Here is a 23,711-nt window from a genome sequence, read left to right as displayed (position 1 = left end):
CCATTTTGGTCATGTTGACTTATTTTTAGGTCTTATTTTGCTGAACATTATTGCTGTTTACAGTTTAACTCTATCTATAATAATTTTAAAGATAATAACCAAAAACAGCAAAATTTCCCTAAAAATACCAATTCAGGGGCAGCAACCCAACAACAGGTGTTGGATTCACCTGAAAATTTCAGGGCAGATAGATCTTGACCTGATAAACAATTTAACTTAGTCAGATTTGCTCTAAATGCTTTGGTTTTTGAGTTATAAGCCAAAAACTGCATTTTACCCCTATGTTCTATTTTTAGCCATGGCGGCCATCTTGATTGGTTGGCTGGTTCACGCCACACATTTTTAAAACAAGATACCCTAGAGATGATTGTGGCCAAGTTTGGATTAATTTGGCCCAGTTGTTTCAGAGGAGAAGATTTTTGTAAAAGAAAACTAAGATTTTCGAAAAATGGTTAAAAATTGACTATAAAGGTTAATAACTCCTAAAGGGGTCAACTGACCATTTTGGTCATGTTGACTTATTTGTGTATCTTACTTTGTCGAACATTATTGCTGATTACAGTTTATTTCTATCTATAATAATATTCAAGATAATAACCAAAAACAGCAAAATTTCCTTAAAATTACCAATTCAAGGGCAGCAACCCAAAAACGAGTTGTCGGATTCATCTGAAAAATTTCAGGGCAGATAGATCTTGACCTGATAAACAATTCTACCCCATGTCAGATTTGCTCAAAATGCTTGGGTTTTTGAGTTATAAGCCAAAAATTGCATTTTACCCCTATGTTCTATTTTTAGCCATGGCGGCCATCTTGGTTGGTTGGCGGAGTCACGCCACAAATTTTTTAAACTAGATACCCCAATGATGATTGTGGCCAAGTTTGGTTTAATTTGGCCCAGTAGTTTCAGAGGAGTAGATTTTTGTAAAAGTTAACGACGCCGGACGCCGACGCCGGACGCCAAGTGATAAGAAAAGCTCACTTGGCCTTTTAGGCCAGGTGAGCTAAAAAGTAAACACTGAGCAATGAACCCTGAAAATTAAGTCATGGTCAAACAAAACCCTGCTTGACTGACATGTACAACATAAAATATTTCCATACACCAACTATAGTAGACTTATTGCATAAAGTATTAGAACTAGAGGTTCTCAAAGGCCTGTTTTGCTCACTCGACTCTTCATGAGTTTTTGAAATCATACAAAAACTAGAGGCTCTAAAGAGCCTGTGTCACTCACCTTGGTCTATGTGCATATTAAACAAAGGACACAGATGGATTCATGACAAAATTGTGTTTTGGTGATGTTGATGTGTCTGTAGATCTCACTATACTAAACATATTTGCTACTTTACAAATTTCTCTATCTATAATAAACTTGGCTCTAAACTTGGCTCTTTAGATACAGAAGGAAACATTTTGTAAAAATTTACCAAAATTTACCAAATTAATGAAAATTGTTAAAAATCGACTCTAAAGGGCAGGGCGCACTACGTTTGGGCGCATTTGGGGATTAAAATATTTTACGTTTGCACGCAGCTTTTGATTACATTTGTGCCCATTTATTTTACAGGTAATAATATCAGGTAAAAGTATAAATAACAAGAGGCTGTCACAACGACAGCAAACCGGATTTATTAGCATTTATTTGTGTCCTGGCAATATCACAAGAACCATTACTGATGATAGGTGAAAGTGAAAATCGTCAATATCAAATTTGACCTCTATTTTGTCATCATTATCAACATATTAAATTTGAAAAGCTTAGATTGAATGGTTCGCGAGTAAATGCAACAACCTGAATGGAAACACCATTTTACGATCTATCAAGAACCATAACTCCTGAACAGTAATAGTCAACCAGATGCTCCGCAGGGCGTAGCTTTATACAACCGCAGAGGTTGAACCCTGAACGGTTGGGGCAAGTATGGACACAACATTCAAGCTGGATTCAGCTCTAAATTTGGATTGTGATTAAATAGTTGACACAGCATAGGTTTCTGACACAGAATGAATGTGTTCTAATGAACTTAAAATTTTTGTTTTCTCTTAGAGCAATTCACTATGCTGTTGAATATTAATCCTCTCAAAAAAATGTTTGAAGAAATTTTCTATTTATTTATGAAATTTCAAATGAGAAAATTGAACCCAATTTTTTTAATCACATCCCCCTTTCCCTTATTCCAAAACTAATCTCAATTAAAATTTCTAATGGAGTTTGCAACAATAACTACTCATTTAAATACATCATAAAATATTAAGATGTAAAAAAACTGCTTGTTATCACTGAATGGTAAAGATTATTTTAATTTATCAGTTGGTAGTAAAAAGTGAATATACATTGTATATTGTATATATAACAAAGATTTAAGTTGATTCTGGACAAAGAAAGATAACTCCAAATAAAAAAAAAATCTTACAATTAGATATTTCTTGCTTACTATTCTGGACAAAGAAAGATAACTCTAATTAAAAACAAAATTGCTATTTCACAATATTTTGCAATAAGATATTTCTTGCCATTGCGCTATACTGTGCAATTGAAAAGACTTGCTATTGCACAAAACTTAATATAATAATTTTAGATCCTGATTTGGACCAACTTGAAAACTGGGCCCATAATCAAAAATCTAAGTACATGTTTGGATTCAGCATATCAAAGAACCCCAAGATTTCAATTTTTGTTAAAATCAAACTAAGTTTAATTTTGGACCCTTTGGACTTTAATGTAGACCAATTTGAAAACAAGACCAACCAGATGCTCCGCAGGGCGTAGCTTTATACGACCGCAGAGGTTGAACCCTGAACGGTTGGGGCAAGTATGGACACAACATTCAAGCTGGATTCCGCTCTAAATTTGGATTGTGATTAAATAGTTGACACAGCATAGGTTTCTGACACAGAATGAATGTATTCAAATGAACTTAAAATTTTTGTTTTCTCTTAGAGCAATTCACTATGCTGTTGAATATTAATCCTCTCAAAAAAATGTTTGAAGAAATTTTCTTTTTATTTATGAAATTTCAAATGAGAAAAATTGAACACAATTTTTTATTCACATCCCCCTTTCCCTTATTCCAAAACTAATTTCAATTAAAATATTCTAATGGAGTTTGCAACAATAACTACTCATTTAAATACATCATAAAATATTAAGATGTAAAAAAACTGCTTGTTATCACTGAATGGTAAAGATTATTTAAATTTATCAGTTGGTAGTAAAAAGTGAATATACATTGTATATTGTATATAACAAAGATTTAAGTTGATTCTGGACAAAGAAAGATAACTCCAATTAAAAAAAATTCTTGCAGATATTTCTTGCTTACTATACTGGACAAAGAAAGATAACTCTTAATTAAAAAAAAATTTGCTATTTCACAATATTGTGCATTTGAAAAGACTTGCTATTGCACAATACTCAATATAATAATTTTAGATCCTGATTTGGACCAACTTGAAAACTGGGCCCATAATCAAAAATCTAAGTACATGTTTAGATTCAGCATATCAAAGAGGCCCAAGAATTTAATTTTTGTTAAAATCAAACTTAGTTTAATTTTGGACCCTTTGGACTTTAATGTAGACCAATTTTAAAACTGGACCAAAAATTAAGAATCTACATACACAGTTAGATTTGGCATATCAAAGAACCCCAATTATTCAATTTTTGATGAAATCAAACAATGTTTAATTTTGGACCTCGATTTGGGCCAACTTGAAAACTGGGCCAATAATCAAAAATCTAAGTACATTTTTAGATTCAGCATATCAAAGAACCCCAAGGTTTCAATTTTTGTTAAAATCAAACTAAGTTTAATTTTGGACCCTTTGGACCTTAATGTAGACCAATTTGAAAACGGGACCAAAAATTAAGAATCTACATACACAGTTAAATTCGGCATATTAAAGAACCCCAATTATTCAATTTTGATGAAATCAAACAAAGTTTAATTTTGGACCTTTTGGGCCCCTTTTTCCTTAACTGTTGGGACCAAAACTCCCATAATCAATACCAACCTTCCTTTTATAGTCATAAACCTTGTGTTTAAATTTCATAGATTTCTATTTACTTATACTAACGCTATGGTGCGAAAACCAAGAAAAATGCTTATTTGGGTCCCTTTTTGGCCCCTAATTCCTAAACTGTTGGGACCGAAACTCCCAAAATCAATACCAACCTTCCTTTTATGGTCATAAACATTGTGTTTAAATTTCATTGATTTCTATTTACTTTAACTAAAGTTATTGTGCGAAAACCAAGAAAAATGCTTATTTTGGCCCTTTTTTGGCCCCTTATTCCTAAACTGTTGAAACCAAAACTCCCAAAATCAATCCCAACCTTTCTTTTGTGGTCATAAACCTTGTGTCAAAATTTCATAGATTTCTATTAACTTAAACTAAAGTTATAGTGCGAAAACCAAGAAAATGCTTATTTGGGCCCTTTTTGGCGCCTAATACCTAAAATGTTGGGACCAAAACTCCCAAAATCAATACCAGCCTTCCTTTTATGGTCATAAACCTTGTGTTAAAATTTCATAGATTTCTATTCACTTTTACTAAAGTTAGAGTGCGTAAACTAAAAGTATTCGGACGACGACGACGCCAACGTGATAGCAATATACGACGAAATTTTTTTCAAAATTTGCAGTCGTATAAAAATGAGGAATCTACATACACAGTTAGATTTGGCATATCAAAGAACCCCATTTATTCAATTTTTGATGAAATCAAACAAAGTTTAATTTTGGACCCCGATTTGGACCAACTTGAAAACTGGGCGGATAATCAAGAATCTAAGTACATTTTTAGATTCAGCATATCAAAGAACCCAAACGATTAATTTTTTGTCAAAATCAAACTAAGTTTAATTTTGGACCCTTTGGACTTTAATGTAGACCAATTTTAAAAAGGGACAAAAGTTAAAAATCTACATACACAGTTAGATTCGACATATCAAAGAACCCCAATTATTAAATTTTGATGAAATCAAACAAAGTTTAATTTTGGACCCTTTGGGCCCCTTATTCCTAAACTGTTGGGACCAAAACTCCCAAAATCATTACCAACCTTCCTTTTATGGTCATAAACCTTGTGTTTAAATTTCATAGATTTCTATTTACTTATACTAAAGTTATGGTGCGAAAACCAAGAAAAATGCTTATTTGGGTCCCTTTTTGGCCCCTAATTCCTAAACTGTTGTGACCTAAACTCCAAAAATCAATACCAACCTTTCTTTTGTGGTCATAAACCTTGTGTCAAACTTTCATAGATTTCTATTAACTTAAACTAAAGTTATAGTGCGAAAACCAAGAAAATGCTTATTTGGGCCCTTTTTGGCCCCTAATTCCTAAAATGTTGGGACCAAAACTCCCAAAATCAATACCAACCTTCCTTTTGTGGTCATAAACCTTGTGATAAAATTTTATAGATTTATATTCACTTTTACTAAAGTTAGAGTGCGAAAACAAAGTATTCGGACGACGACGACGACGACGACGCCAACGTGATAGCAATATACGACGAAAATTTTTTCAAAATTTGCGGTCGTATAAAAACATCATTATTGAACTTGACATCTATTTTGTCATCAGTAACAACATATTAAAATTTGAAAAGCTTTGGTTGAATGGTTCATGAGAAAATGCACGGACACGACTGGAAACACCATTTTTCAATCTTTCAAGAACCATAACTCCTGAACGGTAAAATTCAAAATCGTCATCATTGAATTTGACCTCCATTTAGTCATCAGTAACAACATATTAAAATTTGGGAAGCTTTGGTAGAACAGTTCATGCGTAAATGCAGGGACACGACTGGAAACGCCATTTTACGATCTTTCAAGAACCATAACTAATGAACGGTAAAAGTCAAAATCATCATTATTAAACTTGACCTCTATTTTGTCATCAGTAACAACATATAAGAATTTGAAAAGCTTTGGTTGAATGGTTCATGAGAAAATCACGGACATGATTGGAAACACCATTTTTCAATCTTTCAAGAACCATAACTCCTGAACGGTAAAAGTCAAAATCGTTATTATTAAACTTAACCTCCATTTTGTCACCATTAACAACATATTAAAATTTGGGAATCTTTGGTAGAACAGTTCATGCGTAAATGCACGGACACGACTGGAAACACCATTTTTCAATATTTTAAGAACCATAAACTCCTGAACGGTGAAAGTTAAAATCGCCATTATTGAACTTGACCTTCATTTAGTTGTCAGTAACAACATATTAAAATTTTAAAAGCTTTGGTTGAACTGTTCATGAGTTAATGCTCGGACAACATTTAATTGACACCCACCCGCCTGCCCGCCCAGCATCCCCAAATCAATAACCGACATTTTTGTCACAAAAATCCGGTTTAAAATTATATGAAGTTATAAATAACTATCTTTTTTTGTATTTTCATATTAATCTATTATCAATTTAAAAAAATAGTTTGTTTATCAGTCAAATTATATACTGTTCATATTGAATTATAAAAGCAAGTAAAAACTCTGTTATAGCTTAAGGTCAGGTTATAATATATGAATGGGCTATGTCAGGGATTTTCTTAAAATTTTGCATACACTTATTGAAATGTGTCTGAAAATCGAAAAAAAATCTGCGGTTTTATCTCTTTTTTCCCTGCCTTATGAAACTTATACTAAAGGAAAGGGTTCTGATACCTGTAAATAATTGAACAAATTAATAGATAAATAAGCATTATTACCTGTATTTTCCCTAAAAAATTACTGATTGAATACTTTCAAAATATGTGCCTTATGATAACATTAAGAATGGAAATGGGGAATGTTTCATAGAGACAACATACTAAAACTAACGGAAGGGGTACTGATACTTATAAATAATTGAATAAATTAATAGATAAATAAGCATTATTACCTGTATTTTACCTGCCCAAAAAATGCGTGCAAATGTAATGGAAAGCTGTGCGCAAACGTAATGATTTTTGCGCGCAAATGTAATGGTAATGCACGCTAACGTTATGCACCGGTTTATAACTCCTTCAGAGATCGACTGACCATTTTGGTCATGTTGACTTATTTTTATATCTTACTTTGCTGAACATTAATGCTGTGATAATATTCAAGATAACCACTAACAGCAAAATTTCCTTAAAATTAGGGACAGCAACCCAACAAACGGATGTCCGATTCATCTGAAAATTTCAGGACAGATAGATCTTGACTTGCTTAACAATTTTACCCATGTCAGATTTATTCTAAATGCTTTGGTTTCAGAGATATAAGCCAAAATCTATATATTACCCGTATGTTCTATTTTTAGCCATGGCTGCCATCTTGGTTGGTTGGCCGGGTCACCAGACACAATTTTTAAACAAGATACCCCAATGATGATTGTGGCCAAGTTTGGTTTAATTTGACCCAGTAGTTTCAGAGAAGATTTTTGAAAAAAGTTAACAGACGTCAACGACGGACGCAAAGTGATGAGATAAAAATAAATCATAACAGATCCTTAAAAAGAGATTGAGGCCAAATAATTAGTAACAAATCCTGGTGGCCATCTTGAACAGTAAATCATCAACAAAGTAGCAACACTTCATCGGCACCTCATAAGAAACATTTATGACATGTTTAGTTTCATTCCATTCAGTGGTTCTCTTAAAGAAGACATTTGTATGTATTTCCCATAGGGTCCTATGTTAAACTAAGTTCCTGCTGGCGGCCATCTTGGATGATAGATCAGCTACAAGGTAACAACACTTGGTCAGCACCTTATAAGGAACTTTCAAGTTATGTTTGGTTTCATTCCATTCAGTGGTTCTCTTAAAGAAGACATTTGTATGTATTTCCCATAGGGTCCAATTTTAAACAAATTCCCACACTGGTGGCCATCTTGAATGATGGATCAGCTACAAAGAAACAACACTTCGTCATCACCTCATAAGGAACATTCATGCTATGTTTGGTTCCATTCCATTCAGTGGTTCTCTAAAAGAAGACATTTGTATGTATAAATTTCCAATAGGGTCATATGTTATACTAAGTCCCAGCTGGCAGCCATCTTGGATTATGGATCGGCTTCAAAGTAACAACACTTGGGCAGCACCTCATAAGGAATATTTATGCTATGTTTGGTTATATTCAATTCAGTGGTTCTCTAAAAGAAGACAGTTGTATGTTTGCAGGTGAGCTAAAAAAAGACAAAAACTTAACTTTAACCACTTAACCATGAAAATAAGATCAAGGTCAGATGACACCTGCCAGTTGGACATTCAAATCTAACCATCATTCCATACACCAAATATACTATACCTATTGCTTATAGTATCTGAGATATGGACTTGACCACACAAACTTTGTTCACTAATCCATGAAATAAGGTCCAGGTCAAGTGAAAACTGTCTGACTGGCATGAGGACTTTGCATGGTAGACATATACCAAATATATTTATCCTATCACTCATAATAAGAGAGAAATTAACATTACAAAAAAAACTATCTTTTTCTTCAAATGGTCACTGAACTATGAAAATGAGGTCAAGGACAATGGTCCTGACAGACCGAAACTTCTTAACATAGGGCATCTATATACAAAGTATGAAGCATCCAGGTCTTCCATTTTCTAAATTATGAAGCTTTTAAGAAATTAGCTATTGCTGACGCAGATGGTTTACTATACCTGTGTTAAGCTTTCCTGACAAAAGTCACAGACTCCACAAAAACCACATGTGTTTCAAACACTGTGATGATTCTGATCAGAAACCCAAGCTCAAAGCGCTTTCAGTGTTTAATAACATAAAATTAATAACATGAGAAGGAAATTTACATACATTACAATCAATGTCATTACTGTTTGGGAAAATTGTTAAACTTAATTGAAAGGAATTTAATTTATGCCATTTTTTTTTAGTAATTGATAATTTTTTCTAGTGGAAACAATATTACTGTTCACTGATTAATTTTGCATATTATTTCAAATTTTAAGTTTTTGACATATTTTTACTTACACTATGAACTTGATGAAATATAAACCGAGACCAGCTCTGAATCAGCCGAAGCAGGTTAATGCGACTTTCATTTTCCTCGTTTTCTGACAAAACAAGTCCTAAAGCTGATGCTTCTGGTATGGTACGGAAGGCTCGTAGAAAATTTGTTGCTTGGCATGTCTGGCCTTTTTGCGAATCTAACATATGGAACAAAAATCCCAACTCACAAGAAAGGCAGAATTCCTTCTTGCACAAATGATTCAACAAGGCAACTCGCAATGGCTCGATATAGTACAAAACCTGTAAAATAAATACATGATCATTTTCTCTTTTGTTTAATAGATATAATTACATTAAGTCACACATGTACTAAGTTTATTTCTATTCTGTCCCTGTCCAGTCACAAAATGTACTTTTTTGTGTTGTCTTCTCTAGTAACTCACCTTAATTGTCTATTGAAATATAGATTATAAGATTAACAAGAGTGCTCACATCAATATTTATTTTGCTCTACTGATCCTGATTTAAATTTCTTTTGAAAGCCTTAGCATTAAGGTTTGATAACAGGTATCATAGGTAAAACATACACATTACATTATAAATAAAAAATTAATAATAAGTTCAGATTAACCCTTAGATACATGAGATAGCATTACACTGTTTCCTCTTTCCCCAACCACTTTACTATTTGTTTCCAGAGGTTGATTACCAGCTTTTAAGTTACTTTAAAATATTAATACTTTTTTAAAGATTCAATGTCTAAGAAGATGCATGCATATTGATGCATGTTTTCATTGAGGTTATTGAAAACAAGAATGTGTCCCTAGTAAACGGATGCCCCGTCTGCACCATCATTTTCTCTGTTCAGTTGACCTTGAAAATGTGGTAAAAACTCTAATTTTGGCAATAAAATTAGAAAGGTCATATCATAGGGAACATTTGTACTAAGTTAATTGGACTTCAACTTCATCAAAAACTACCTCAACCAAAATTTTTAACTTAAAGCGGGACAGACAGACGAACAAACAGACAAACAGATGCACAGACCGGAAAACATCATGCCCATAAATGGGGCATAAAAATCAAATGAGCAACATGACAGGTGCCAAAGTTTTTCAATCACAATATTGTCAATGTTGTACTTGAATTACCTCCCTTTCACTGCTTTTCAATTGTGTTTTGTACTTGAGTTATTGTCCATTAAACAGACTCCTTGTTTGGCCCTAATTCTTAAACAGTTTGAGCCCCCCCCCCCCCAAGCCAATTCTTACCACCCCTTTGCAGTATGGAAACTTGTGGTACAAAATATCAGAAATATCCATACACCATTCCACAAGTTATTGTCTGGAAACTAGAAGCAGATGCTCTGCAGGGCGCAGTTTAATACGACTGCAGAGGTTGAACCCTGAACAGTTGGGGCAAGTATGGACACAACATTTAAACTTGATACAGCTCTGAATTTGGATTGTGACTAAATAGTTGACACAACATAGGTTTCTGACACAGAATGAATGTGGTCTAAGAACTAAAACTTTAAAACTTAAATTTTTTAAATTGAACATTTATCTATTAAGGTCCAATATCCAAAATCTAAATACATGGTTAGATTCAGCATATTATAAAACCCAATATATTCAATTTTGGTTGAAATCAAACAAAGTTTAATTTTTGACCCTTTGGACCTTAATGTAGACCAATTTGAAAACGGAACAAAACTGTGCAATTGAATATTTCTTGCTGTTGCGCAAAACTGTTCAATTGAAAATTTCTTGTTATTGTGCAATTAGATATTTCTTCTATTGCGCATTACTGTGCAATTAAAGATTCATTGCTTTTGCACAATACTGTGCAATTGAAGATTTCTTGCTATTGGGCAATACTGTGCAATTGAAAATTTCTTGCTATTGCACATTACTGTGCAATTGAAGTTTTTTTCCTATTGCACAATACATATATAATAATTTTGGACCCCGATTTGGACCAACTTGAAAACTGGGTCCATAATCAAAAATTTAAGTACATGTTTGGATTCAGCATATCAAAGAATCCCAAGTATTCAATTTTTGTTAAAATCATGCTAAGTTTAATTTTGGACCCTTTGGACCTTAATGTAGACCAATTTGAAAACAGGACCAAAAATTAAGAATCTGAATACACAGTTAGATTTGGCATATCAAAGAACCCCAATAATTCATTTTTTGATGAAATCAAACAAACTTTAATTTTGGACCCTTTTGGACCCTAATTCATTGGGACCAAAACTCCCAAAATCAATCCAAACCTTCCTTTTGTGGTCATAAACTTTGTGTTAAAATTTCATAGATTTCTGTTTACTTATACTTAAGTTATTGTGCGAAAACCATGAAAAATGCTTGTTTGGGCCCTTATTCCTATAAAACTGTTGGGACCAAAACTCCCAAAATCAATCCCAACTTCCTTTTGTTGTCTTAAACCTTGTGTTTAAATTTCATAGATTTCTATTAGCTTATACTAAAGTTAAAGTGCGAAAAACTAAATGTCTTCAGACAACGACTACGACGCTAACTTCATACCAATATACAACCACAAAATAAAAATTAAAAAAATAAATTAGGAATGTGTTCAAAGGGACACAGATGATGCCCCTCGCTAGCATATAATGTTATAAAGGGACATAACTCAAGAACTGTAAAAGTGAAGCTGCCAATAATTGAACTTGAACTGAGTTGAGAGGTAATAAGCATTATATACACATTTCATTAAATTTAGTTAAAACAAACTGAAGTTAAGAGAACAGAAACGAAAAAAATCTTCAATATTTTTCATTTGTTAAGGGGCATAACCCTAGAATAGTAATCAAAGTTCATGTAATAACTGAATGGTAAAGGTTGTTTTAAATTATTAGTTGGTAGTAAAAGTGAATATTGCATTGTATATTGTATATAGCATTGATTTATGTTGCTTCAACTACTATTCTGGACAAAGAAAGATAACTCCAATTTTCAAAGAATATTACATAGAGCATTGTTTTTAGGTGATTCAACAATCATTCTGGACAAAGAAAGATAACTTCAATTTATTGTCTTGAAACTACAAAAATGCTTGTTTTTGGCACCTTAAGCCTAGACTGTTTGTCCCATAACCCTTAAAATATATCCCAACCTTCTACTTATGGTATTAAACATTATGGTACAATTTCTGAACAATTGAAATCCATATACACAACTTATTGTCTTGACACTAGATAAATGCTTGTTTTGGGCCCTTTGGGCCCCATATTCCTAAATTTTAGGGACCATAACCCCAAAATCAATCCCAAGCTTCCTTTTGAGGTTATAAACACTGTGTTAAAATTTTATTGATTTCTATTTACTTATACTAAAGTTATTATCTGGAAACCATCTATCTTCGGACGACGCTGACGACAACAAAGTGATATCAATGTCGTATAAAAATTGTACCACACTTGTAACTATGTAACAATAATTGATCAAACTTTGTATACCTGCAACATACAATTACAGTAAGCATTAGGGATACCAGTTTCTAAGCCAGCAAAGTGTGTTTTATTGTAATGTCTGAAGTCAAAGTCTTCTAATCCTAGCTTGGAGTATTTCAGATCTACTTTTTGGTATCTCTTGGGAACAACTACAAATGGATCTTCACCTGAAAATAATAAGAGATAATGAGATGAGTTTTGCCTAACTATTGCACTTTTGAATATTATCTTTTTATCGCTATTTTGCGCATTTTTCTTTTGATCTTTTTTTGTGATAATTTTCATATCATGCTTCTCGTCTGAGATGGAAAAATTATCGCTAGAAACTAAGCAGGCACGTGCATTGCTAACGAAATTGACGTTGAAATTGACAATGTTGTCATAGGTAAAATAGCGATAAACAGATATCATTGGTCATCTCAACGAGATTGCTTTTCTCACTTTCACTGTACCAGCTCAAGCGAGAAAATCAATCTCGTTGAGATGATCAACGATAATCTATAAATACACATACATGCACAGTAAAATACAAATGTTTTGAAGAGAATTTTTTTTCTTGCTTCATTTCAAAATTAATATTTATATCATACATGAATAAAAGAAGAACGAGTTCATGGAATACAGAACCTTACTAGTAAATATACAAGGATCAATGCAACCATTCAAACTTATTGAAGTTTGGTTATCTTTGAAACTGAAGGCAGAAATGATAAATTCAGCATTCTTTTCATTAATAAATATGATAACATAGGCTTATCAATTAAAAATATAAATTTTTGAAATATAAATGAAAATTGGCATCTTAGGTGATTAGGTGATTAAGAAGATCCATCTTAGAAATGTTATAAAAAAATTGACTTGAAATTAAGAAGTCATCAAGATTTCAATAAAATAGGGTAATACATAGAAGTGATATTATGCAACATAATAACTGTCACTCTTTCTAATGACAAAAACTTTTCTGCAAGGGTTAAGTTAACTGTCATTGTTCAGAATTGAGTATTAAATTTCAATGTTTTTGCATACTCTAACATGTTCTATATTGTAACAAGAGGCTGTCAAATTGACAACAAACCAGATTTTCCTGCATGAATAATTGTATTTTGAAATCTAAACCCCTATACAGGATCCTGGTAATAAACTAGAGGCTACTAAGAGCCTGTGTCGCTCAACTGATTCTATATTGATTTTGGAAATCATGTAAAAGATTAAGACGACGACACTCAGAAAGCACCTCAGAAAAAAACATTCATACTTAAAACAGAAACAGCAATGACAATACCGTAATTAAAATCCTGGATTTTTGCCTAATTTAAATTTTTAAACTGCGTTCATACAATCTTTCAAATCTATAATTCGTGGAAATACAAACAATCAATACAAGGAAACAGTTATGTATTTGCTAAAAACATTATTATATAAATGCAAACCAACTAGGCCACTAGGATAACTAAGATTACCTTATCAAGCAGTATAGCGAAACTCTTTTTTCTAATAATTCTAAAAGAACAGTGTTCCAATGTCCCCACATAGCTGCAATTATTAGCACATATTTTATCTATCCAAGGGCAATGACTTTTTGTTTGTTTTTTAAAACAATTTAGAAATTTACTTAGAGAAATGAACGCTTCAAAGCAAATGCAATATAATTTCTGTAATAATATTATTTCAACAGGCATATATGGTTTATATTATTTGATCAGCACTTATTTTCATGTGTCAAAGACATTGCTGATATAAACCTATGATGTGGGTTTAAGTCTAATAAAATTTGGGGAAAACATTTTACACTAAAGTGTTAACAATGCAATTTTCAATATAATTAAAAGAGGCATAGTTTTTAAAATAAATCGGGAAAGTATCGATGGGACACAGATGATGTCCCTGCTTATATAACATTCTAAAGAGACATAACTAAAAAACATACTTTTTTTTCCATTTGTTAAGTAGCATAATTCAAGAATGGCAAAAGTCAGACCCCCCCCCACCAAAATTCAAATTTGATTTGTATTGGCGTGGTAATATAAGTACTGTCTTTAAGTTTTATAACATTTTGGTTAGGGCAACTTAGTAAAAGAATGGAAAATAAAAATTCAGAAAAAATTCCATTTGTAAAGGGGGATAACAACATGAACAATAGAAACATAAAAGTGACACCAAACAAATTCAAACTTGATCGGTGTTTTGTAGTAATAAACATTGTGTATAAATTTCATAACATTCAGTTAAAGAGAACCGACACCAATTTCAGGATGTATGGACATAGAGACAGACAAGGGTATAACTTATTATTTCTTATTTATGCAGCAAATATCCTGAAATCTGATTGGTTAATTACCCTGGTGTGAAAAACACCCCACCCTTGTTCACCCCAGGATAAATAAAATTTTGCCAAAAAAAATTTGCAGAAAATAAAAAACTACAGGCTCTAAAGAGCCTGTGTCGCTCACCTTGGTCTATGTGAATATTAAACAAAGGACGAAGATGGATTCATGACAAAATTGTGTTTTGGTGATGGTGAAGTGTTTGTACATCTTATTTTACTGAACATTCTTGCTGCTTACAATTATTTCTATCTATATTGAACTTGGCCCAGTAGTTTCAGTGGAAAATGTTAGTTAAAATTTACAAATTTCATGAAAATTGTTAAAAATTGACTATAAAGGGCAATAACTCCTAAAGGGGTCAACTGACCATTTTGGTCATGTTGACTTATTTGTAGATCTTACTTAACTGAACATTATTGCTGTTTACAGATTATCTCTATCTATAATAATATTCAAGATAATAACAAAAAACAGCAAAATTTCCCTAAAATTACCAATTCAGGGGCAGCAACCCAACAACAGGTTGTCTGATTCATCTGAAAATTTCAGGGCAGATAGATCTTGATCTGATAAACAGTTAAACCTTATGCGATTTGCTCTAAATACTTTGGTTTTTGAGTTATAAGCCAAAAACTGCATTTTACCCCTATGTTCTATTTTTAGCCATGGCGGCCATCTTGTTGGTTTGACGTGTCACGCCACACATTTTATAAACTAGATACCCCAAAGATGATTGTGGTCAAGTTTGGATTAATTTGGCCTGGTAGTTTCAGAGGAGAAGATTTTTGTAAAAGATAACTAAGATTAACGAAAAATGGTAAAAAAATTACTATAAAGGGCAATAACTCCTAAAGGGGTCAACTGACCATTTTGGTTAATCTGACTTATTTGTAGATCTTACTTTGCTGAACATTATTGCTGTTAACAGTTTATCTTTATCTATAATAACATTCAAGATAATAACCAAAAACAGCAAAATTTCCCTAAAATTAACAATTCAGGGGCAGCAACCTAACAAAGGGTCGTCTAATTCATCTGAAAATTTCAGGGCAAATAGATCTTGACCTGATTAACAATTTAATTCCTTTTCAACTGCTGTAAATTCTTTGGTTTATGAGTTACAAGCCAAAAACTGCATTTTACCCCTATGTTCTATTTTTAGCCATGGCGGCCAAGTTGGTTTGTTTGACGGGTCACGCCACACATTTTATAAACTAGATACCCCAAAGATGATTGTGGTCAAGTTTGGATTAATTTGGCCTGGTAGTTTCAGAGGAGAAGATTTTTGTAAAGATAACTAAGATTAACAAACTACAGGCTCTAAAGAGCCTGTGTCGCTCACCTTGGTCTATGTGCATATTAAACAAAGGACACAAATGGATTCATGACAAAATTGTATTTTGGTGATGGTGATGTGTTTGAAGTTCTTACTTTACTGAACGATTTTGCTTCTTACAATTATATCTATCATGAACTTTGCCCATTAGTAACAGAGAACTATATTTGGTAAAAATTTACATAAATTTACCAAATTAATGAAAATTGTTAAAAATTGACTATAAAGGGCAATAACTCCTTGACTTATTTGTAGATCTTACTTTGCTGAACATTATTGCTGTTTACAGTTTATCGCTATCTCTAATAGTATTCAAGATAACCAAAAACGGCAAAATTTCTTTAAAAAATACCAATTGGAGGGCAGCAACCCAACAACCAGTTGTCCAATTCATCTGAAAAATTCAGGGCAGATAGATATTGACTTGATTAACAATTTAACTTCTTGTCAGATTTGCTCTAGATGCTTTGGTTTCATAGTTATAAGCAAAAAACTGCATTTTACCCCTATGTTCTATTTTTAGCCGTGGCAGCCATCTTGGTTGAATGGCCAGGTCATCGGACACATTTTTCAAACTAGATACCCCAAAGATGATTGTGGCCTAGTAGTTTCAGTGGAGATTTTGTAAAAGATTACTTAGATTTATAAAAAATGGTTAAAGATTGACTATAAAGGGCAAAAACTCCTAAAGGGGTCAACTGACCATTTTGGTCATGTTGACTTATTTGTAGATCTTACTTTGCTGAACATTATTGCTGTTTCAAATTTATCTCTATCTATAATAATATTCAAGATAATAACCAAAAACAGCAAAATTTCCTCAAAATTACCAATTCAGGGGCAGCAACCCAACAACCAATTGACCGATTCATCTGAAAATTTCAGGGCAGATAGTTCTTGACCTGATAAACATTTTTATCCCATGTCAGATTTCCTCAAAATGCTTTGGTTTTTGAGTTATAAGCCAAAAACTGCATTTTACCCCTTTGTTCTATTTTTAGCGGTGGCGGCCATCTTGGTTGGTTGACCAGGTCACGCCACACATTTTTTAAACTAGATACCCCAAAGATGATTGTGGCCAAGTTTGGATTAATTTGGCCAAGTAGTTTCAGGAGAATATTTTTGTAAAAGATTACTTTAATTTACGAAAAATGGTTAAAAATTGACTATAAAGGGCAATAAGTCCTAAACGGGTCAACTGACCATTTTGGTCATGTTGACTTATTTGTAGATCTTACTTTGCTGAACATTATTGCTGTTTACAGTTTATCTCTATCTATAATAATATTCAAGATAATAACCAAAAACAGCAAAATTTCCTCAAAATTACCAATTCAGGGGCAGCAACCCAACAACCGATTGACCGATTCATCTGAAAATTTTAGGGCAGATAGATCTTGACCTGATAAACATTTTTATCCCATGTCAGATTTCCTCAAAATGCTTTGGTGTTTGAGTTATAAGCCAAAAACTGCATTTTACCCCTTTGTTCTATTTTTAGCCGTGGCGGCCATCTTGGTTGGTTGACCAGGTCACGCCACACATTTTTTAAACTAGATACCCCAAAGATGATTGTGGCCAAGTTTGGATTAATTTGGCCAAGTAGTTTCAGAGGAGAAGATTTTTGTAAAAGATTACTTTAATTAACGAAAAATGGTTAAAAATTGACTATAAAGGGCAATAACTCCTAAACGGGTCAACTGACCATTTTGGTCATGTTGACTTATTTGTAGATCTTACTTTGCTGAACATTATTGCTGTTTACAGTTTATCTCTAACTATAATAATATTCAAGATAATAACCAACTAGAAGCTCTTAAGAGCCTGTGTCGCTCACCTTGGTTTATGTGAATATTAAACAAAGGAAGGCTAGGAAGCAGATGGATTCATGACAAAATTGTGTTTTGGTGATGGTGATGTGTTTGTAAATCTTACTGTAATAAACTGTCTTGCTGCTTACAATTATCTCTATCTATAATGAACTTGGCCCAGTAGTTTCAGTGGAAAATGTTAATAAAAATTTACCAATTTTATGAAAAGTGTTAAAAATTGACTATAAAGGACAATTACTCCTTAGGGGGTCAATTGACCATTTTGGTTATGTTGACTTATTTGTCAATCCTACTTTGCTGAACATTATTGATGTTTACAGTTTATCTCTATCTATAATAATATTCAAGATAATAACAAAAAACAGCAAAATTTCCTTAAAATTACCAATTCAGGGGCAGCAACCCAACAAAGGGTTGTCCGATTCGTCTGAAAATATCAGGGCAGATAGATCTTGACCTGATAAACAATTAAACTCAGTCAGATTTGCTCTAAACGTTTGGTTTTTGAGTTATAAGCCAAAAACTGCATTTTACCCCTATGTTCTATTTTTAGCCATGGCGGCCATCTTGGTTGGTTGACCGATTCACGCCACACATTTTTTAAACTAGATACTCCAATTATGATTGTGGCCAAGTTTGGTTTAATTTGGCCCAGTAGTTTCAGAGGAGAAGATTTTTCTAAAAGCTAACGACGCCGGACGACGACGACGGACGCCGGACTCCAAGTGATGGGAAAAGCTCACTTGGCCCTTCGGGCCAGGTGAGCTAATAATATTCGAGATAATAACCAAAAACAACAAAATTTCCTTAAAATTACCAATTCAGGGGCAGCAACCTAACAACGGAATGTCAGATTTATCTGAAAATTTCAGGGCAGATATATCTTGACCTGATAAACAATTTTATCCCCCATCAGATTTGCTATAAATGGTTTGGTTTTTGAGTTATAAGCCAAAAACTGCATTTTATCCCTATGTTCTATTTTAAGCCATGGCGGCCATCTTGGTTGGTTGGCGGGGTCACCGGACACAATTTTTGAACTAGATACCCCAATGATGATTGTGGCCAAGTTTGGTTAAATTTGGCCCAGTAGTTTCAGAGGAGAAGATTTTTGTAAAAGTTAACGCCGGACGCAGGACGACGACGACGGACGACGGACGCAGGACGCCAAGTGATGAGAAAAGCTCACTTGGCCCTTTGGGCCAGGTGAGCTAAAAATATGTAATTATCTCCACTTTATTAAAAACTAGAGGCTCTAAAGAGCCTGTGTCGCTCACCTTGGTATATGTGAATATTCAACAAAGGACACAGATAGATTTGTGACAAAATTGTGTTTTGGTGATGGTGATGTGTTTGTAGATCTAACTTTACTGAACATTCTTGCTGCATACAAATATCCCCATCTATAATGATTGGCCCAGTAGTTTCAGTTGAAAATGTTAGTAAAAATTTACAAATTTTATGAAAATTGTTAAAAATTTACAATCTGTTTGTCTGAAATTTTCAGGGCAGATAGATCTTGACCTGATAAACAATTTAACCCCTTGCCAGTTTTGCTCTTAATGCTTTTGTTTTCGAGTTATAAGCCAAAAACTGCATTTTACCCCATGTTCTATTTTTAGCCATGGTGGCCATCTTGGTTGGTTGACCGGGTCACCAGACACAATTTTTAAACTAGATACCCCAATGATGGTTGCGGCCAAGTTTGGTTTAATTTGGCCTGGTAGTTTCAGAGGAGAAGATTTTTGTAAAAGATTACTAAGATTTACGAATAATGGTTAAAAATTGACTATAAAGGGCAATAACTCCTAAAGGGGTCATTTGACCATTTCGGTCATGTTGACTTATTTGTAAATCTTATTTTGCTGAACATTATTGCTGTTTACAGTTTATCTCTATCTATAATATTATTCAAGATAATAACCAAAAACAGCAAAATTTCCTTAAAATTACAAATTTAGGGGTAGCAACCCAACAAGAGGTTGTTCGATTCATCTGAAATTTTCAGGGCAGATAGATTTTGATCTGATAAACAATTTAACCCCATGCCAGAATTGCTCTAAATGCTTTGGTTTTTGAGTTATAAGCCAAAAACTGCATTTTACCCCTATGTTCTATTTTTAGCCATGGCGGCCATCCTGGTTGGTTGACCGGGTCACCGGACACAATTTTTAAACTAGATACCCCAATGATGATTGTGGCCAAGTTTGGTTTAATTTGGCTCAGTAGTTTCAGAGGAGAAGATTTTTGTAAAAGTTAACGCCGGACGCAGGACGACGACGACGACGGACGACGGACGCAAAGTGATGAGAAAAGCTCACTTGGCCCTTCGGGCCAGGTGAGCTAAAAACAGCAAAATTTCCTTAAAATTACCAATACAGGGGCAGCAACCCAACAACAGGTTCTCTGATTTATCTGAAAATTTCAGGGCAGATAGATCTTGACCTGATAAACAATTTTATTCCTGTAAGATTTGCTCTAAATGCTTTGGTTTTTGAGAAATAAGCCAAAAACTGCATTTTACCCCTATGTCCTATTTTTAGCAATGGCGGCCATCTTGGTTGGTTTAGCAGGTCACGCCACACAAACTTTAGACTAGATAACCCAAAGATGATTGTGGTCAAATTTGGATTAATTTGGCCCAGCAGTTTCAGAGGAGAAGATTTTTGTAAAAGATATATAAAATTTACGAAAAATGGTTAAAAATTTACTATAAAGGGCAATAACTCCTAAAGGGGTCAACTGACCATTTTGGTCATGTTGACTTATTTGTAAATCTTACTTTGCTGAACATTATTGCTGTTTACAGTTTATCTCTATCTATAATAATATTCAAGATAATAACCAAAAACAGCAAAATTTCCATAAAATTAACAATTCAGGAGCAGCAACCAAACAACAGGTTGTCTGATTCATCTGAAAATTTCAAGGCAGATAGATCTTGACCTGATAAATAATTTTACCCCATGTCGGATTTGCTCTTAATGCTTTGGTTTTTGAGTTATAAGCCAAAAACTGCATTTTACCCCTATGTTCTATTTTTAGCCATGGCGGCCATCTTGGTTGGTTTGGCAGGTCAGGCCACACATTTTTTAAACTAGATACCCCAATGATGATTGTGGTTAAGTTTGGATTAATTTGGCCCAGTAGTTTCAGAGGAGAAGATTTTTGTAAAAGTTAACGACGACAGACGACGACGACGTTGGACGCCAAGTGATGAGAAAAGCTCACTTGGCCCTTAGGGCCAGGTGAGCTAAAAATGGTTAAAAATTGACTATAAAGGGCAATAACTCCTAAAGGGACCAACTGACCATTTTGGTCATGTTGACTTATTTGTAAATCTTACTTTGCTGAACATTATTGCTGTTTACAGTTTATCTCCATCTATAATAATATTCAAGACCAGATGCTCCGCAGGGCGTAGCTTTATACGACTGCAGAGGTTGAACCCTGAACGGTTGGGGCAAGTATGGACACAACATTCAAGCTGGATTCCGCTCTAAATTTGGATTGTGATTAAATAGTTGACACAGCATAGGTTTCTGACACAGAATGAATGTATTCAAATAAACTTAAAATTTTTGTTTTCTCTTAGAGCAATTCACTATGCTGTTGAATATTAATCCTCTCAAAAAAATGTTTGAAGAAATTTTCTTTTTATTTATGAAATTTCAAATGAGAAAAATTGAACCCAATTTTTTAATCACATCCCCCTTTCCCTTATTCCAAAACTAATTTCAATTAAAATATTCTAATGGAGTTTGCAACAATTACTACTCATTTAAATACATCATAAAATATTAAGATGTAAAAAAACCGCTTGTTATCACTGAATGGTAAAGATTATTTAAATTTATCAGTTGGTTGTAAAAAGTGTATATACATTGTATATTGTATATAACAAAGATTTAAGTTGATTCTGGACAAAGAAAGATAACTCCAATTAAAAAAATTCTTGCAGATATTTCTTGCTTACTATACTGGACAAAGAAAGATAACTCTTAATTAAGAAAAAATTTGCTATTTCACAATATTGTGAAATTAGATATTTCTTGCCATTGCACAATACTGTGCAATTGAAAAGACTTGCTATTGCACAATACTTAATATAATAATTTTAGATCCTGATTTGGACCAACTTGAAAACTGGGCCCATAATCAAAAATCTAAGTACATGTTTAGATTCAGCATATCAAAGAGGCCCAAGAATTTAATTTTTGTTAAAATCAAACTTAGTTTAATTTTGGACCCTTTGCACTTTAATTTAGACCAATTTTAAAACTGGACCAAAAATTAAGAATCTACATACACAGTTAGATTTGGCATATCAAAGAACCCCAATTATTCAATTTTTGATAGATAGATAGATAGTTTATTCTCATAAAACCATGCAAGTACAAAGGTTACAGAGAAGTTGAAAAATAATATACATGAAATCAAGCAATGTTTAATTTTGGACCTCGATTTGGGCCAACTTGAAAACTGGGCCAATAATCAAAAATCTAAGTACATTTTTAGATTCAGCATATCAAAGAACCCAAAGGTTTCAATTTTTGTTAAAATCAAACTAAGTTTAATTTTAGACCCTTTGGACCTTAATGTAGACCAATTTGAAAACGGGACCAAAAATTAAGAATCTACATACACAGTTAGATTCGGCATATTAAAGAACCCCAATTATTCAATTTTTCTTGAAATCAAACAAAATTTAATTTTGGACCCTTTGGGCCCCTTTTTCCTTAACTGTTGGGACCAAAACTCCCAAAATCAATACCAACCTTCCTTTAATAGTCATAAACCTTGTGTTTAAATTTCATAGGTTTCTATTTACTTATACTAACGCTATGGTGCGAAAACCAAGAAAAATGCTTATTTGGGTCCCTTTTTGGCCCCTAATTCCTACACTGTTGGGACCGAAACTCCCAAAATCAATACCAACCTTCCTTTTGTGGTCATAAACATTGTGTTTAAATTTCATTGATTTCTATTTACTTTAACTAAAGTTATTGTGCGAAAACCAAGAATAATGCTTATTTTGGCCCTTTTTTGGCCCCTAATTCCTAAACTATTGAAACCAAAACTCCCAAAATCAATCCCAACCTTTCTTCTGTGGTCATAAACCTTGTGTCAAAATTTCATAGATTTCTATTAACTTAAACTAAAGTTATAGTGCGAAAACCAAGAAAATGCTTATTTGGGCCCTTTTTGGCCCCTAATTCCTAAAATGTTGGGACAAAAACTCCCAAAATCAATACCAGCCTTCCTTTTATGGTCATAAACCTTGTGTTAAAATTTCATAGATTTCTATTCACTTTTACTAAAGTTAGAGTGCGAAAACTAAAAGTATTCGGACGACGATGACGACGACGACGCCAACGTGATAGCAATATACGACGAAAAATTTTTCAAAATTTGCGGTCGTATAATAATAACCAAAAACAGTAAAATTTCCTTAAAATTACCAATTCAGGGGCAGCAACCCAACAACGGGTTGTCTGATTCATCTGAAAATTTCAGGGCAGATAGATCTTGACCTGATAAACAATTATACCCCTTGTCAGATTTGCTCTAAATGCTTTGGTTTTTGAGTTATAAGCCAAAAACTGCATTTTATCCCTATGTTCTATTTTTAGCCGTGGTGGCCATCTTGATTGGTTGACCGGGTCACGCCACATATTTTTTAAACTAAATACCCCAATGTGATTGTGGCCAAGTTTGGTTTAATTTGGCCCAGTGGTTTCAGAGGAGAAGATTTTTGTAAAAGCTAACGACG

The 23,711-nt window shown here is 33.3% G+C and overlaps 1 protein-coding gene across 2 annotated transcripts in view; it reads right to left on the bottom strand.

Moving 5' to 3' along the window:
- The window catches only part of LOC134708028 (PAN2-PAN3 deadenylation complex catalytic subunit PAN2-like), a 281,367-nt gene that overhangs the window by 155,387 nt on the left and 102,269 nt on the right, over positions 1 to 23,711 (bottom strand). For both annotated transcript variants that reach the window (XM_063568271.1, XM_063568270.1), the window contains exons 13-14: positions 12,450 to 12,610; positions 8,987 to 9,265 (exon numbers count right to left, since the gene is read on the bottom strand). In XM_063568271.1, coding sequence (XP_063424341.1) covers positions 8,987 to 9,265; positions 12,450 to 12,610 — 440 coding nt within the window. The remainder of the gene's footprint in view (positions 1 to 8,986; positions 9,266 to 12,449; positions 12,611 to 23,711) is intronic.

Source organism: Mytilus trossulus, chromosome 2 (assembly GCF_036588685.1).
Source record: "Mytilus trossulus isolate FHL-02 chromosome 2, PNRI_Mtr1.1.1.hap1, whole genome shotgun sequence".
NCBI classification, from domain to species: Eukaryota; Metazoa; Mollusca; class Bivalvia; order Mytilida; family Mytilidae; genus Mytilus; species Mytilus trossulus.
Note: the sequence above shows the minus strand (reverse complement) of the source record. Positions and strands in the feature narration are given on the sequence as shown.